This window comes from Bos grunniens, chromosome 16 (assembly GCF_055505025.1).
Source record: "Bos grunniens cultivar Pamir isolate PY7600 chromosome 16, Bosgru_T2T1.0, whole genome shotgun sequence".
Taxonomy (NCBI): Eukaryota; Metazoa; Chordata; class Mammalia; order Artiodactyla; family Bovidae; genus Bos; species Bos grunniens.
This window is the reverse complement of record NC_141180.1, coordinates 59960972-59979828: the sequence shown is the minus strand read 5'-3', so window position 1 is coordinate 59979828 and position 18857 is coordinate 59960972. Positions and strand designations below refer to the sequence as shown.

At 36.3% G+C, this 18857-nt stretch overlaps 1 protein-coding gene across 5 annotated transcripts in view; it reads left to right on the top strand.

Moving 5' to 3' along the window:
- Positions 1-18857, top strand: part of SPATA17 (spermatogenesis associated 17) — a 249351-nt gene that overhangs the window by 24888 nt on the left and 205606 nt on the right. For 3 of the 5 annotated variants that reach the window (XM_086345295.1, XM_086345294.1, XM_086345296.1), the window contains exons 2-3: positions 7520-7609; positions 9633-9714. In XM_086345295.1, coding sequence (XP_086201421.1) covers positions 7520-7609; positions 9633-9714 — 172 coding nt within the window. The remainder of the gene's footprint in view (positions 1-7519; positions 7610-9632; positions 9715-18857) is intronic. The other 2 variants (XM_086345297.1, XM_086345298.1) reach the window with 1 other exon arrangement.

Below are 18857 nucleotides of genomic sequence, written 5' to 3'. Positions count from 1 at the left end.
ATTAGACATATAAAAAAGAGGTGAAAATGGTGGTTACCAGAAAAAGGCGATGGCTAAGAATGATGGTGTTTATGGGTACAAACTCGAAGTGAGTAGTGAGTAAGCCATCCAGATCCAAAGCATATAATAAATATAGACAGTAATATTGTCTATAATGTCTATAATCATGTAATGTGATAAATACTGCTATATCATCAATCATACTACAATATGTAAATGTGTCTATGTAATAAGCTTTATACCTTAAACTTAGCAAAATGTTACACATCAAATTTATTCAATAATAAATACCATACTAACTTAACACATAATTTACATATCGTAAATATTTTTTGATTAATTAATAAGATAATGACAAGACTGGTATATTTTTTTCTTATTGCAATCTACATAGATGGCCACCATTATGTAATAATGTAATAATTATCATTATTGCTTATTGAAAACACATTATTTATCAGTCTTTCAAGTTCTTTATGATATGCCTGCAAACATACTCATGATTGATATTATTGAAATTTTACAGAAGAAACTGAATTTTGGATTAAAAAGCTTGCTTAAGGTAAACCCAGCCAGTAAGTGGCACAGTTTAAGCTAAGGTCTTTGTACAAAACTGAAGAGCTGGCAAATATCCTAACATTTTAACTAAGTTAGGCTGTGGTTCATGTTATATTAAATAGGCAAGTTCCTTAGGTTTTAATGCCTAGATATGTCTAATACTTTCCTTAACATTGAAATGCATTTATATTTTTCTAAAGGATTATGTTTATTTCAATACAGATTAAACTTTTTAAAATTTGAAAATATTATACAACTCTTATAAAATGACTTGCTAAATTCAGAAATTAATAAATTTCTCCTTTCACATTTTAGTCCCTAAAGGCAATCACTTTTAATAACTTTGTTCAAAGTAAGACTTTTTCTGTGTAAACATTTGCATATTAATATAGTTTAAATTGTTTTCTATAAGTATGGGATCATATTACACTATGCTGTATCTTCCTTTGTTTTCACATTACATGTTGTGTCTATGTGAAGACATACTGAGCCACTTAATTTTTATCAGGACAAAATGTGTGTGTGCTCAGTCACTTCCAACTCTTTGCAACCCCATGGACTATAGTCTGCCGGGCTCCCCTCTCTATGGAATTTTCCAAGCAAAAATACTGCAGTGGGTTGCCATTTCTTACTCCAGGGGATCTTCTTGATCCAGGGATCAAACCCATATCTCTTGCATCTCCTACATTGGCAGGTAGATTCTTTACCACTGAGCCACTTGGAAAGCTCAAGGACAAAATAGTGTTCCATTTTATGGATGTATCACGACCAAGATAATCACTTGGTGTAATCACTCACCTAGAGCGAGACATCCTGGAATGTGAAGTCAAGTGGGCCTTAGAAAGCATCATTATGAACAAAGGTAGTGGAGGTGATGGAATTCCAGTTGAGCTATTTCAAATCCTGAAAGATGATGCCGTGAAAGTGCTGCACTCAATATGCCAGCAAATTTGGAAAACTCAGCAGTGGCCACAGGACTGGAAAAGGTCAGTTTTCATCCCAATCCCAAAGAAAGGCAATGCCAAAGAATGCTCAAACTACCGCACAATTGCACTTATCTCACACACTAGTAAAGTAATGCTCAAAATTCTCCAAGCCAGGCTTCAGCAATACATGAACTGTGAACTTCCTGATGTTCGAGCTGGTTTTAGAAAAGGCAGAGGAATCAGAGATAAAATTGCCAACATCTGCTGGATCATGGAAAAAGCAAGAGAGTTCCAGAAAAACATCTATTACTGCTTTATTGACTATGTCAAAGCCTTTGACTGTGTGCATCACAATAAACTGTGGAAAACTCTGAAAGAGATGGGAATACCAGACCACCTGACCTGCCTCTTGAGAAACCTATATGCAGGTCAGGAAGCAACTGTTAGAACTGGACATGGAACAACAGACTGGTTCCAAATAGGAAAAGGAGTATGTCAACGCTGTATATTGTCACCCTGCTTATTTAATTTATATGCAGAGTACATCATGAGAAACGCTGGGCTGGAAGAAGGACAAGCTGGAATCAAGATTGCTGGGAGAAATATCAATAACCCCAGATATGCAGATGACACCACCCTTATGGCAGAAAGTGAAGAGGAACTAAAAAGCCTCTTGATGAAAGTGAAAGGAGAGTGAAAAAGTTGACTTTAAAACTCAACATTCAGAAAATGAAGATCATGGCATCTGATCCCATCACTTCATGGGAAATAGCTGGGGAAACAGTGTCAGACTTTATGTTTTGGGGCTCCAAAATCACTGCAGATGTGCAGCCATGAAATTAAAAGATGCTTACTCCTTGGAAGGAAAGTTATGACCAACCTAGATAGCATATTGAAAAGCAGAGATATTACTTTGCCAACAAAGGTCCATCTAGTCAAGGCTGTGGTTTTTCCAGTAGTCATGTATAGATGTGAGAGTTGGACTATGAAGAAAGCTGAGCACTGAAGAATTGATGCTTTTGAACTGTGGTGTTGGAGAAGACTCTTGAGAGTCCCTTGGACTGCAAGGAGATCCAACCAGTCCATTCTAAAGGAGATCAGCCCTGGGTGTTCTTTGGAAGGACCGATGCTAAAGCTGAAACTCCAATACTTTGGCCACCTGATGCAAAGAATTGACTCATTGGAAAAGACTCTGATGCTGGGAGGGATTAGCGGCAGGAGGAGATGGGGACGACAGAGAATGAGATGGCTGGATGCCATCACCAACTCGATGGACGTGAGTTTGAGTGAACTCCGGGAGCTGGTGATGGACAGGGAGGCCTGGCGTGCTCCAAGTCATGGGGTCACAAAGAGTCAGACACGACTGAGCGACTGAACTGAACTAACTGACTGACTATACTATATCTATTGCTTATTTTGGTTGTTTCTGTAATTTTAATAGTACAATGATAAATCATAAAAACTAATTTCCTGAGTCATCTTAAGTATCTTCTTGTGCCTTTTAAAAAAACAGTTTTCTAAATGCACTTTATTAAAGACACTTTGATGCCATTTGTTGGTTACTTCAATCTTTTACGTGTTTTTCTATGTATGTTGTACAATTCTATAAATAGCTTTGTAGATAAAGGTAATACTTCCTCTTTCACATTGCCTTAAAGGAGCAGAAAATTAACATATTTTGTGGAAGTAACATTAACCACTTCACTGTTCAGAACAAAATATAATGTGCTTACATTTTTTGGAAAAGTGATGACATTTCACAGTAAAATTTAACATTGGAAACCATTCATCAATGCCTCCCTTCAGCTTTTTGACTAAAGGAATGTTTTCTGAAACTAGATCTAAGGAAGTGTTTGTTTCAATATAATTTTTCCTGAAATGTACATTGGCATTTACAAGATGGGTTTGTTATATATAGGTGTCAAAGTGAAAATATACCTAGAACCCAGGTCAAGGGCTTCTAAAGTGAAAATTGCTTGTATTTTCTTTTCTGTAAATTGGCTGTCTTTTGCTGTTCTTCAATTGTGTTGATCTTTTTCAAAGTTTCTGCTTCTTTTTTTTTTTCTTTCTTTCAGATGTAGTAACAATAGCACAAGGTCTTTAGTTTTCCTGTTATGGAATTCCCAGTGTATGAAGACACGACAGGTCTTAGAAATTGCTCCATGTCTGTCCTGAGATTTGTATTTTCATCATTCCATTATAATTTTACTACCATGTGTATATGTGTGCAGCTCTAACAAACATTTCTGAAGTTTTGTGACTTTGAACTTGTGTAGGTGAAAGTTTTCTGTATGTGTTCAAAGACCAAATTGTTTCTTTTTGGCCACGTACATGAGTGCCTTGTTGTTCAGTTACTCAGTCATGTCCGACACTTTGGACTTGCACCCCATGGACTGCAGCATGCCAGGCTTCCCTGTCCTTCACTGTCCTTGAAGTTTGCTCAAACTCATGCCCGTTGAGTCAATAATGCCATTCAACCATCTTATCCTCTGTCATCCCCTTCTCTTGCCATCATTCTTTCCCAGCATCAGTCTTTTCCAATGAGTCAGCTCTTCTCATCAGGTGGCCAAAGTATTGGAGCTTTAGCATTAGTTCTTCCAATGAATATTGAGGGTTGATTTCCTTTAGGTTTGACTGGTTTGATCTCCTTGCAGTCCAAGGGACTCTCAAGAGTCTTCTCCAGCACCACGGTTTGAAAGCATCAGTTCTTTAGCGCCCAGTCTTCTTTATGGTCCAACCCTCACATCTGTACAGGACTACTGAAAAAACCATAGCTCTGACTATATGGACCTTTGTCAGCAAAGTAATGTCTCTGCTTTTTAGTATGCTGTCTAGATTTGTCATAACTTTTCTTCCAAGGAGCAAGCTATTGTACTGCATTCTCATGGTAGTTAGTATAGTGAGAAATTTTTGGGTTTTTTTGGTGTTTTTCCACATCTTCATCTTTTAGTTTATTTTATAATTTTAAGGAGATTGGTGCTATTTTATACCACGAAATTTCAATATTATATTTGGAAAAGGCTTACATGCATTTTTTGCCTCTTGCCTTTTCTTTCTTGCTTTTTATTCCTTTTTACTTCCCTCCCTTCTCCTGTTCTTATCATTCCTCTTCCCCTTTAGGGACAGTGATGGTTAGGAATGCAGCCTCAAGAGCCAGATTACCTAGAATCAACACTTGACTCTGACACCAACCAATATGTGACCTTGGGCATATCACTACACTTACCTGTGCCTCAGTATCTTCCTCTGTCAAATAGGCATGCTTATTTACTCCATTGAGGTGTTGAAAGGAATTATGTATGAGTTAACTCAGTGGTATGTAAAATCGTTGGAATAGTGCTGGCACATGAAGTATTAATTTATTTAAGACATTATTGGACTTCCCAGGTGGCACTAATGGTAAAGAACCCGCCTGCCATTGTAGGAGACACAAAAGATGCAGGTTCGATCCCTGGGTCTGGAAGATCCTTTGGAGGAGGACATGGCATCCTGTTCCAGTATTCTTGCCTGGAGAATCTCATGGACAGAGGAGCCTGGAGAGCTGTAGATCATAGGGTCGCAAAGAGTCGGACACAACTGAAGCAACTTAGCATGCACAGGATATTATTATTCTCTTTATTTCTTTTAACAGAGTTGTTCAGACATCTGGCTGTCTTTTACCCATAATCACCCCAGGCTTTAAGTTTCTAAGAGCATGCAGGCTCCTGTTGAGTCCTCAGCAGCTCCATCATCCTAAAATGGGGTGGATGTCCATACCCTGAAAAATATAGTCAGGGAGTTTGCAAGCGGCATTCTTCATAGAGATTCAATGTGGCAGGTGGCATGCAGTCCCCTAGAGGAAGCAGCTCTGGGAAGACAAAAGCTGAGTGTTAGGAGTGACATTCTTTGGGACTTCCCTGTTGGTTCAGTGGTTAAGACTCCATGCTTCTAATGCAGAGGGCACAGGTTTGATTGCTGATTGGGGAACTAGGATCCCACTTACTGTGTGGCCAAAAAAAAAAGGGAATTATATCCATTATGTCTCTGGAGTCAAACTTTCTTTTCTTTTACTCCTAATTGTCTAGCGTGTCACCACACAATTATGTCCAGTAAATCTTATTGCAAGGAGATGGAGGTTCTAACCTTGGGTTGGGAAGATCCCCTGGAGAAGAAAATGTCAACCCACTCCAGTATTCTTGCCTGGGAAATCCCCTGGACCAAGGAGCCTGGAGGGTTACAGTCCATGAGGGTCACAAAGAGTTGGACACGACTTAGTGACTAAACAACAACAGCAGCAGCAACAGCAACAGTAGTCTTATCTTGGTGCCTTTCTTCATCTGGTAGAGTGACTATTCTCTTGTGTGGGTTTTACAGTTTATGCTTTACTTCTAGTAACCCTTACACTGATGTGTATAATTTTTCACTACTATTTTCAACATCTGGGTCACTGACTTGATGCATAATTTTTGTTCCTTTCTCTGCTTTTGTAAATTCTTTTCAATTAGGCTTTCTAGATAACTATTTCCTTGTTATCTAGTAGACAGATAATCCTTCTGCTTGTTTCTTTAACTCTTTGTCCCTGATGGTTTAATTGCCATTTTTTTTTCTCAGTCAACTTCATAGTATTGTTTGAAGTATTCTTTTTTTCCATTCTGTTTTTGTTCTAATTGTCTGAATTTATTGGGCTTCTCTGGTGGCTCAGATGGTAAAGAATCCGACTGCAATGCAGAAGACCCAAGTTGGATCCCTGGGTCGGGAAGATCCCCTGGAGAAGGGAATGGCTACCCACTCCATTGTTCTTGCCTGTAGAATCCCATGGACAGAGGAGCCTTGTGAGCTACAGTCCATGGGGTCGCAAAGAGTCATACACGACTGAGCAATTAACGCTTTCATTTTCAATGAAATCTATATATTTAATCTAGCAATGAAAATGAAAAAATAATCTTGAGAGAATTCTTGAGAGAATTTTTGAGAGAATTTTTTTAAAAGTGAAAAGTAAGTGACTAACAATTCTTTATTTATTCAGTAGACAGAGTGCTAATTTTTTGCCAGCCAATGTTACAGGAGAGAAATTACTCTGTGTTTCATAGTAATTTCCATAAGCAATAGGACCTTATCAAATGGGGATGGGGAGAGAATTGTAATGACTGAAAAAATTAAGATGGAGATCTGTCTTGAGTAAAACTTTTTCTTCCTTGTATGGGGATGGGGAGAGAATTGTAATGACTGAAAAAATTAAGATGGAGATCTGTCTTGAGTAAAACTTTTTCTTCCTTGTATGGGGATGGGGAGAGAATTGTAATGACTGAAAAAATTAAGATGGAGATCTGTCTTGAGTAAAACTTTTTCTTCCTTGTAAGTCAGTAAAATCTAAAGACTGAATTTCTTGTCTCTTTATGAGGCCTATGACCCTGCTCCCTGGCTCCCTAATTGAAGTAGACCTTCTCAGAACTCTATCCAGAACAGGCAAAATGATGAATTCATTTTACTTAGAGGCAATTCATTTAACTGATGCAGTGAGTGAAATATGTGAGGATTTTAATCTTGTGTGATATGTGTAGTGGCATTTAAAAAAATAAATTCAAATAATTATGTTTAAAAATAATGACAAAATAGCACATTGCTTTCTAAATTTCCTTATAAATACCACTGGCAAATTAATTAGTTGCAAATAGATGATTATAAAAATAAAAAAAGTAAAGCTATTGAAAACACATGGTCTCTCAGAGAAAGACTAATTTTTTAAACATAGCTCATTGTTTCTGAAATATTTTCTTTATGTAGCATTTTGTACTAAGTAGCTTTAGTCGTGTCCAACTTTTTGCGACTCCATGGACTGTAGGCCGCTAAGCTTCACTGTCCATGGGATTCTCCAGGCAAGAATACTGGAGTGGGTTGCCATTTCCTTCTCCAATTTAGCATTTTAATTTCATTTAAAATAATATTTGAATTATAATTATCCTTTTTGAAGAAATTAAAAATTAAGTTTAACAGGTTGATTTGCTTTATAATTATATTAGTTACTAATGAAATGCTTTAAAAAAATTTGTTTTTAGTGTTGTGGATATATTTCGAAAAAAGGAGAATGATGCAGCAATTAAAATCCAGAGCTGGTTTCGAGGATGTCAAGTTCGAGCATATATCAGGTATATTGATTTTGCCATGGAAACCTCAGATATACCATAAAAATATACTCCTTAGAAAATGTAATTTATTCATGTAGTTCTCATTGCAAATTTTTTTTTTACTTGTAATGAAGTTAATAACTTATATGATGTCCTTTAAAGACATAGCTCTTTTTGCTCCTTGTTTCGTATGTATCAAAATACTAAATGATATTGACCATATCTCTGGAAAATTCTCAGTGTTATAAGTATACTTGATCAGATTATTTTCTGCAGCTTCCATAGGATGTGACAAATGGCCGAACCTATTTTTATAGCAATGAATTTATTGACTGGTAAGAAAGAAAAACAGAGCAAAACGAAGCAAAACAGAAACTATTCCAATCCTCTCCAACATGTTGGTAAATAAAGACAAATGGTACCAAAATGATACCATTCTGAGGACAGAGACCAAAGCTGATCCCTATCTTAACTGTTTCCACTTTTTCTTCAGTGCTCAAATTTCCTTCAGTTTCTCATCAATTCTGAAAAATACTGCCCTCGATGAGGTGGAGAAAGAATATGACTAGCCCATTATAAGTCAGCTGGTGAGCTAGGGGTTATACTGTAGTCTTTCTTATATTAACTAGTAGGAGCCAGACATGGAAATAAAAGCAGGAAATGAGGTTTCTCTTTTGGCCACTCTGCCAAATAGGAACATGGCAGCAGAGTAGTTTTTAATTCAACAGACTAAAATGACGTTACTGGAGATAGACTAAGTAACATGAGTATGAAAAAGGAAAGTGTTTTTGACTTCAAGAATTATTTCAAAGTACTCATAGTGATTCACATCAATATTGCCTGGCTTATTTGTCAACATGTCACTGTGACCGGTTCTATAGTCTTTCATTGTATTATTATTCTTAATTTACTTTTGATTTATTTTTTTAAGTAATTTACTCAATTAGTTTCATAGTGATGCAAAATTTTTATAGATTATATTCCATCCTGGTGGCTCAGAAGGTAAAGAATCCACCTGTAATGCGGGAAAGTTGCATTCGATCCCTGGGTTGGGAAGATCCCCTGGAGGAGGGCACGGCATCCCATTCCAGTATTCTTGCTTGGAGAATCCCGGTGGACAAAGGAGCCTGGCGGGCTTCAGTCCATGGGTTCGCAAAGAGTCATACACAACTGAGCAACTAAGCATAGCACGTAGTCATAAAACATTGGGTATATTCTCTGAGCTGTAGTATATCTCTGTAGCTTATTTATTTTGTACATAGTATTACCTCTTAATTCCCTACCCCTGTCTATTTCCCCCTCTTCCCTCTCCCCACTGATTAGTTCATTCTCTATGTCTGAAATTCTTTTTTTGCTTTTGTTTTTAATTTTCACTAGCTTGTTTTATTTTTTAGATTCTACGTATAAGTGATAATATATAGTATTTGGCTTTCTCTGTCTTACTAATTTCCCTAAGCATAATACTCTCCAGTTCCATCCATGTTGTTGAAAATGGCAAAATTTCATTCTTTTTTATAGCTGAGCAATATTCTAGTGTGTGCGTGTTTGTATGTAATAATATATAGTATCTTCGCTATCCATTCATCTTTTGATGAATACATAGGTTTCTTCCATATCTTGGTAATTGTAAATAATACTGCTATGAATATTAGGGTGCATGTATCTTTTTAAATTAGTGTTATTGTTTTCTTCAGATATATACCCGGGAATGGATTGCTGGATCATATGGTAGTTATATTTTTAGTTTTTTTGGGAACATCCATACTGTCTTTGCTGCTGCTGCTGCTAAGTCGCTCAGTCGTGTCTGACTCTTTGCGACCCCATAGACAGCAGCCCACCAGGCTCCCCTGACCCTGGGATTCTCCAGGCAAGAATACTGGAGTGGGTTGCCATTGCCTTCTCCGCCATACTGTCTTTAAAAGTACGCATAAACTTGGCTTTGAATTTGATTTCTTGAATATGTGGAAAGGAATGTTCTAGGCAGAAATTGAAAATATATCATTGTTTCAATGAAAGCATACTAATAAGCATATTTTCTACCTAGGTATTTACACAGAGTAGCAACAATTATTCAGAAACGATGGAGAGGTTACTTAGGCAGACAACAATATCAAGTAATTGTGAAGGTAAATATTATGAAATTTATATATGTTAGCATTTGGATTATATAATTTATTGAAACTTATTCACATCAGTCACATTTATAGTAGTTTTAGAGTTATTAATAATATGTATATGAGAACAAAATTCAGCTTAATTTTTAGAATGAGACTTCTGAGAAAACGTTCCTGATTTTTCCATGAAAAATTGATAGCTAACTTCTTTGTATCCAAACTATATCAGATATTTTATTTTTGTTAAAGTACTCTTTACAGCATATGTATTTGTATGTACTTATTTGTTGAAGATTCTTTCCATTTTCTAGATGGTGAGATTTTTCAGAGTAAGCATTGTAGCTTGTTCATTTTTAGTCCACCAACATTTAGACTAATCTCTGGCTCACCAAACAGTTAGTAAACATTGGTTAAAGTGCCCCAAATTAATTCTACAAAGGAAAAATGTAAGGCAGTTGCTCTCTGTGCTACTTATCATTCCCTTTGATTGACTCTTGGGAGATTTTGAAGATTTACCTTAATAAATGTAGCGTAACGCAGTCATCTATATCCACCAATAGACTTGCAGAAGTATGAGATAACATGCCAACTTATACTTCAGTTAAGAGATTTTAGAAATTAGGAAAAATATTTTTTTTAATATAAAATGAGGAGGTTTCTAATCATTCTCCTACTTCACTAATTTTCTGATTTGTTATGCTTTCTACTATAATAGTTTAAATTTGTTCTTAATTTATTATTAGAGGCATTTAAATGAAGTTAAAAGATATAGAGGGCAAAAAGAAAAAATAAGTAGACAACTAAATAATAAGAGCAAGGGACTATATGTATTGTTATTGTTCAGTCACTGAGTCATGTCCATCTCTTTGTGACCCCATGAACTGCAGCACGCCAGGCATATGTATACCTATGGCTGATTCATGTTGATGTATGGCAGAAACTAACAAAATCTTGTAAAGCAATTATCCTCCAATTAAAAGTTAAAAAAATAATGTATTCACCTTTGGTGAGAAAATTGTAAAACATGTTAATAAAATAAAGGAACTGTTTAGAGAAGAGCCTAATACTTTAGATTTAATGAAATAAAGTATTTTTTTTTAAGGTGCTGGCACAAATTTTTACAAGTATTGGATCTCTCTCACAACTAGGTTTAAAATCACTGTGATGTTTTTATAGAGTAGATCTGATGTCCCTACTGGGGAACCTATTTTAGTGACAGATTCTCTAAATATCATGATTCTGTTAAGTTCCTGTTTAATACTATATGTTCCCAGTTAATTAATATATGTCACTTCAGATTTTAAGAATCCACTAATACCAAGGGAAATTTTATTCTTTTAATTTACCTGGCTGAATAGCTCACTTACGTGTCTGCAACAAACAAAGGATATTTCATTAATTTAATGAATTGTTAGCATGGGTTTTCTTGTCTAGAACACTAATCTCTTACATCATTTTAAGGCTACTAGGACAAGGAATTTTCCTCTATTCTTAATTTCTCCTATATCCTTAATTTCTCCTATTATGTCCTAAGAATTATTCTTAATTCTCCTGTATTCTTATATTCAAGTGAACAAATGCACTGTATAATTTTCTTTTACCTCTCTATATGTATTTTTGGAGTTTTTTCCACTGCTATTCTGAATCATTTAGACAAAGTTATAGAAAGTGCCCCATACCTCTCAATTCGTCAGTGGATATTTTCTACATAACCATATTAAAATGATCAGAATCAGAAAACTGACGTCTATACAAGTCAATTGTCTGTTCTTTGGATTCTATTCATATTTCACTGATTGTCCCAATGATTTAACTTATAGCAAACACATCTTTTCCAGGGTATAAACCAGTGTTTCCCATTGTATTTAGTTGTTGTTTCTCCATAGTTACCTTTGATGTGTTTGATCTATCTATGCTTTTCATGACCTTTATTCTTGAAGAGTATAAAATAATTATTTTTTATATTATTCCTGTTTTGGTTTATGTTTCTTCATTGTTATAGTGAGATTATACATTTTATATTACAATACATGTCAGTACATCACATTAGGAACCATATGATGTCAGTTTGTCTCATGGCAGTTGATGCTAAATTTGATAATTTAAGGTGGTATCTCACACTTTTAGACTTGCTATTTTTGTCTTATGAGGCAGTGTTTTAAGACTGGGTATATATCTTCTTCGTCACCAAAATTTTTTATTCTAGATTTACCATGTCATTATGATTCTTACTAGAGGAAGAATTATGTTTGTCAAATAGTGATTTTCTTAACCTTGTCATTTCTTCTACATTTTCTTGTTAGCATTTTCGTACAAGAAAGAGCCTTTTTCCTCTTTATTCATTCATTCGTTTATAACAGTTTTAACCCATGAGTTCCTATTTTGTTTAATGGATTATAATAAATTATCACTAATTGGTTTTCTGCTCAAATTTTCCCAGATTTGGTGAGTCGGAGCTCCTGCAAGTCAATTTTTAATAGAGTCAGATTACTTAAACAGAATGATCAAAAATTAAGTTGTTTTCTATGGAATAATGAACATCTTTAACCTCATTATTTATTATTATTCATCATGAGATCTATGTCTTTGTGTAGACAAGACTGTAGAGTATACTTATGCATATGGCATTCAATGAACATTACCAACTTAACTTTCATGCTGCTATTTCTACTCACAAGTCACCATCCAGATGGTTATGAATGATTGACATCTCCTTTTAATCAAGCATATGAACATGTATACATTTAAGTGACTGTTGTCAAAATATTCAACTTTGGAATCTATATTTGTTCTAATGATATTGGAGTTGCTAAAAAAAATTTAAATCTTTAAAAGTTCAAGTAATGAGCCACCCAAAAAAATTTGTTTTATTACTTTAGGGTCTTGACTGGATCACAGAGAATGTCACTCAGCATGATCACCAAGTTATTCTCCAGATTTGGATCTAATTATCTTTGGGTTCTTGAAAAGAAATGGAGATTTTCCTCAGTTAAATTGGTTCTTGATGGTTTTTAAATCTGTTAATCTGTACGGTGTTTTTGAACACATCTGTTTTACTTATTTACCTGTTTTTGCCATTGTGTGCATGGCATAAAGAACATAAAGATCTCAGTAAATAACATAATCCGATCTTGGCATATAATTACTAAATGAGATTAAAATAGCTGCCATTTACTGGCTGACTAGTGAGAGTGAAATATTGTACTAAGCATTTTATATACTCAACGTGTATACCAACTAAGCTCCTCAGGTGGCTCAGTGGTAAAGAATCTTCCTGCCAAGCAGGAGACATGGGTTCAATCCCTGGGTCAGAAAGATCCCCGGGAAAGGAAATGGCAAGCCACTCCAGTATTCTTGCCTAGAAAATCCCATAGAAGAGGCGCCTGGCATGCAGCAGTCCATGGGGTCCCAAGAGTTAAACATGACTTAGCAATTAAACAACAACAATAATACCAACTAAAGTCTATGCCAGTCCTGTGAATATTATCACCATGTTATAGTTTTAGGCCCAGAGATGGCTACTTCCCCAAGGATACATTGTTAGAGATAAGTGGAGAAAAGTTCAAACCCAATTTGATTTGTTTCCGAAACCCTTACATGGAGAGGTAGGCAGTTCAGTCTCAATCATTATTGGCGATTTCCCTTCTCAGGTTTATACAGAGGTCCTGTGAGACTTAAGTAGTGCCATCAGAGCAGAAATCCTCACCTTTATCCAATCTTCATTCATAAGATACCTATTGTCCAAGCTCGTGTGTTCAGTCCCAGGATTCATCCTTCAAGGACTCCATGACAGTTCCGCCACATAAAGGGAAAGGGAATTTTTGCCAGAGCTGGTATCTTCCCTGGTGTTCAGAATCCCATTTTCTCCCCAGATGCCACCAAATTTATCCCTAGAGTTTTAGCCACATCCCAGACTTCCCTGGTTGCTCAGATGGTAAAGAATCTGCCTGCCGTGCTGAAGACCCAGGTTTGATCCCTGGATCAGGAAGATCTCCTGGAGAAGGGAATGGCAGGCACCCCACTCCAGGGTTCTTGCCGGGATAATCCCATGGACAGAGGAGCCTGTCTGGCTACAGTCCATGGGGTCGCAGAGTCAGACATGACCGAACGACTAACAATTTCTTTCACTTTTTCAGGAGCAAAAGGAATGCCAAATGTTGTATTGTTACAAAAAGTTAATGCCCCACTCTTTCCCAAGCATGTGGAATATTTTCTTCATTATTTCTCTTTTTCTGCCCATGTTTCTCCCGTTAGTATCCCCCATCCCCTCAGTATGATTTCTCAGAGCTCAGGTTTTAGGGGAGCAAAGCTGGGGATGGACATTCACATATAAACTGACTGAAGCAAAAATGCGTAAAAGGAACTGCTACTCTCGTGAGTGGGGAGTGGAGCGTGAATTAAGGATAGTGTTTGAATCTATGTTAATTATCCTGTCACGCACATTAGTATACATTGTCACACATATAGTCCTATAGCAGCTATCTTTAAACCATCATTTCCAAATTTATTCTGCATAATTTTTTTGCCTGACAGCTGCATACAATAATAATAATAATGCCATATAGTATATATTAGGTTGTAAAATGAATGGTATAATTAGTGATTTTAAAACTTTTGTAATAGAACTCCCCCTTACCTAAAATTTAGCAAACTTTTTAATCCCCGTGTGCTAAAAACAGGTGCAATCAGTACAGCTGTTTTGGAAACTGAAAACAGAACTGGTTGGTCTCTTACCTGGTGGCCTCTGTTGTCATCTGAGCCAGCAGGGCAGGATCTGAAAGCCACTGATTTTAATTTGCTTTTCTGAGGAAGGATCACAGGAAAATGATATTAATTGCCTGGAGGAGAAGAGAACCGAGTACTAGAGGACTAAGCATAAGAATAGACTTTTTACTGTAAACCCTTTGGTAGGTTTTGAATTTTAAACAATGTGAATATATTATCTATTAAATACAGAAAATTAATTAAAAAGGCAAGTCAATTTAAAAGGTACTCCCCCACCAAACACACACAGGCAGATAATAAGTACTCAGGTGGGAAGTTAATGTGATCTCTGAAGGTCAAAGTGGTGAGATTTATGCTGAACCTCTGGGGATCAGGAAACTATAGGTTGGGGAGAGGCAAGGATATTTCAATTAGGAACCACGTGAATGAAGGTTTGAAACTGGGAATGTGCGTGGTGTAACAGGAAGTGGTGAGGATGTTGATACAGGTGGCTGGAGAGAGGTTGAGGACTAGCAGAACATTGGTAAGGAGCTGAATGTGACTTTTATCAAATAATTTCCTACACTTTTAAGGGCCTTTCTTGTTTAAAAACATGTTTTACACTCATTGCTTCATATTTTCAGTAATAGTCTGTCAAGTAGAAAATGCAGGTGTTCAATCTTCTTATAGATGAAGACATGGAGACTCAAGGAGTTTAAAAGATGGGACTAAGGTCCCCAGTTTCTGATCCCTGTATATCCATATGCTACCTACCTTCTAAAAATCTTTTTCTAAAGGTCCCCGAGGCACTCCAAAACTGTTCCTCCTTCTGTAGACCTTTATTCAAGTAAATGGCACAACCATTCAGCCAGAAATCCAAACTCATTCTCGACTCCTCGTCACACTCTTTTCCCCATCTTCTATCTCCTTTCAGTCATCAACTACTTGGCATCGTCCCTCAGAAAAGTCTCTTGATTCTGACCTAAACTAGGAATCAAGTGTAATTTTACTCCCATGCCTACAATCCTCACCATAGCACACAGTGTAAAATTCACACTCTTTGACATGACATGGTGGATTTTCATTGTCTCATGATCCCTTCTTATCTACCCTTACTTCTTGCTACACCTGTATAAATATACTCTATTCGCTACTATATACAAAAGAGATAACTAATAAGAACCTACTGTGTAGCACAGAGAACTCTACTCAATACTCTCTAATGACCTGTTTAGGGGAAAAACAATCTAAACAAAGAGTGGATATATGGGTATGCATACCTGATGCACCCTGCCGCACACCGAAAACTAAGACAACATTGTAAATAAACCATTTGCCGTTGCTAAGATATGCTGTGTCCTGCAGGCTTCTTGCAAATGCTATTTACTTTGCCTGGATGTCCTTCTTCACTGTGACCTGCTTCCCATTGGTCTGAATGCCTACTCATGCCTCAAGACTTTACTTAAAGATTGCCCTTCCCTGATCTCCTGAGGTTGAGCGTGGAATGGTAGGAGGTGTGCCTTCCTCATGCTTTGCTCCTGTATTTCTGTCACTGTGATCCGTTTGTTTACTGACATCTCTCATTTGACTGTGACCTCCTGAGAGGCAATGACTGTTCTAGTTATTATATCTCAAACGATCACAGTAAATGCTACATAGAAAGTCTGCAGAATCTTTTGCTAACTGGATGAATTAATTACTCATAGGGCCATAAGTTGGAGACCTCACTATGGCCAACACAGCAGGTGGGTAGTATTCATATGTGCCAAAAATTCTTCCCTACCCGCTTCCTTGTAAAGGAATGATTCCTCCCCATCGCATTGGTTTTGGGCTAAGCCATATGTTGTGGACCATAGCCACAGGGAAGCTTAGCCCACAGGTAATGGGAGTGAGAAATAAGCATTTTGTTTTATAAGCTACTGAGATAGCTGCATTCTTTTTTTTTTTTTTCTCAGCAAAGCTGATTAATGGTTGTAATGACAACAAAAGCATGGATGTTGATAAGAAAACATTCTGAGTTGGACGTTCAGTGAAGCTTTTACAAAATGAAATTCTGAGATTTTGAGTCTGTGATGATGTTAGGACACCTCCATGTGGTGGTATCTTGTAAGGCGACTTTGCTATCTCTCAGCAGAGTCGCTGGCACATTATAATTAGCACTGAACAAATGCTTATTAAAGAGAACTTTTAGCTGAAGAAGCAGAACTAGAGATAAAGGTTTTAGAGCCATCAGCATAAGATGGCAGGATTTTCTGCCTGATGGAAAAGTATCTGAACAGTAGAGCAGAAGGCCAAGAATTGAGGCTTATGGAATGCATTAGTAGGATTTAGGTAGAGGAAGGGAATTATAGGTAGATAATAAACAGAAAAGCAGAGACACAATATCACAGGAACCAAAGGAGAAAACTGTTAGAAATCTTGGAGTTATCAACAGTCTCACATGTGGCAAAGGTCAAATGGAAAGTAAATTGTGGAAAGTCAGAAATCCTAGGATCTCTATTTTAGATGGGTTCTGTATTTTTAGACAGAACCTTAAAATTCTCCCTTAAAATTCTACTATACCAAAATATTTCCATCCAGCTTTTAAATAATTTTCAAAGCAACACCAGCTGACTTATCCAGTCCTGAAGTGTTATGCATTCTCCACTATCATTCCCTCACTGACCAGAGATAACAGAACCATTCCAATTTTCCTTTCTGATTTGATTCCTTTTTCCTTCCTGGATGACAGCTATTTTTGTTTAATTTTCAACCTCCATTTCATGTCTTCCTGCTGACTTTTATAATGCTGTATCTGGCAACATAACCCAAATTTGTCCATCTGAAGAACTGAGGACTATTGATTCATAACCTTGAAAATCTTCCCTGTTAATAAGGATGTGCTCTGACTCTTCTTTTCCATTAACAGTGGATTTCGGTCACCCGGTGTGTGTGCTCAGGCCTGCTGGATTCCTGCTGTGTTTCACTGCAGCCTGCTCTTCCCATTGGGTACTCGACTGGTCCTACTGTTTCGGTCCCCTTCTTGTTTTCAACTGTATAATGTTCTAAGTAGCCTGTCCTTAGCACTCCTTGTTTTGTTTCATAAATGGTGAGATGAATACAATCATTTCTGTAGATGATATACCAGAATAATGTTGAAATATATCATCTGTCTCCTTTGGAAAACTAGCACTTTGAGTGTTATCGGAGTGAATTCGCCAATATAACCTATACAGGACAACTGTATACATCTTGTTATCCTTTTCAATTTCCTTTTACCATTCATGCTAAGTTGCTTCGGTTGTGTCCAACTGTTTGCGCCTCCGTAGACCGTAGCCCTCCAGGCTCCTCTGTCCATGGGATTCTTGGGCAAGAATAATGGAGTAGGTTGCTGTGTCCTCCTCCAGGGGATCTTCCTGACCCAGGGATCAAGCCTGTGTCTCTTATGTCTCCTGCATTGGCAGGTGGGTTCTTTACTACTAGTGCCACCTGGGAAGCCCATGTTTTACCATGACATAGTTTATATTGTGTTTAATATCAAGTATACACTCTGAAAGCAGCTACCCTAATATAGATGATTAATTCTATATACATTATCATGAGATAAATATATGTGTATATATATATAAAACTATAGATCTAAACAGCTCAATGTTATGTTTTTAAATTGAGCTCATTCAGTAAATAACATATATGGCCACCATATTAACAGAACTTGATTAAAACTTTTTGTTAAAGTAATATTACTAGCCTATGATAGAACCATTTAATTTATAAAAATAACTCTCATTAAAAAATAGATTATCCTTCAAATAATGTTATTGCCAAAAAGGCTCCCAATACGTATATACTTATCATTTTACTGTTCTTCTTACAAAGTTTTTGTATTTGATTAATATTTAGAAAAGTAAAAATAGAAAAATTCTGTTAGCTTTAAATGGAACAAAGGATATCATCTACTATCAACTCTCATAATGTGATGTCATGATAAATACCAGCAGGTTTGTTTTTTAATAGTAAAAATGCATTAAATTTTGGTCATTATTTTTAAAACTGGTGAGATTGACATGGTTGCTTGTACAGATATTTTTATTTCTTTTCATTAGATGAATGAATGTACCATATATAGCCTAACTCATTTTACAAATCTGTTTGTAGGGCTTTCCAGTCAGTTGTACATTAAGGCAACATTTATCTCTCTTAATGTTAGAGCAGAAAACTGAAACATAATCTATTTTTCCCCCTCAGGATCTGGCATTTTAAATATCAAAGACTGGATAACTTAAGACTCTGACTTCCTAATATTAATTTAAAACTTTACTAACATTTTCATTATAATTATATGAATATAAGTTTAGTTTACTTGCTTTTAAAGATATATTAACTTTGAGAAGCAATATAATTGGCTTTTAATTTTGTGTGTGTGGTGGAAGAAGAAAGGTTATTTTAATAATCAGCTGTTGATAATGACC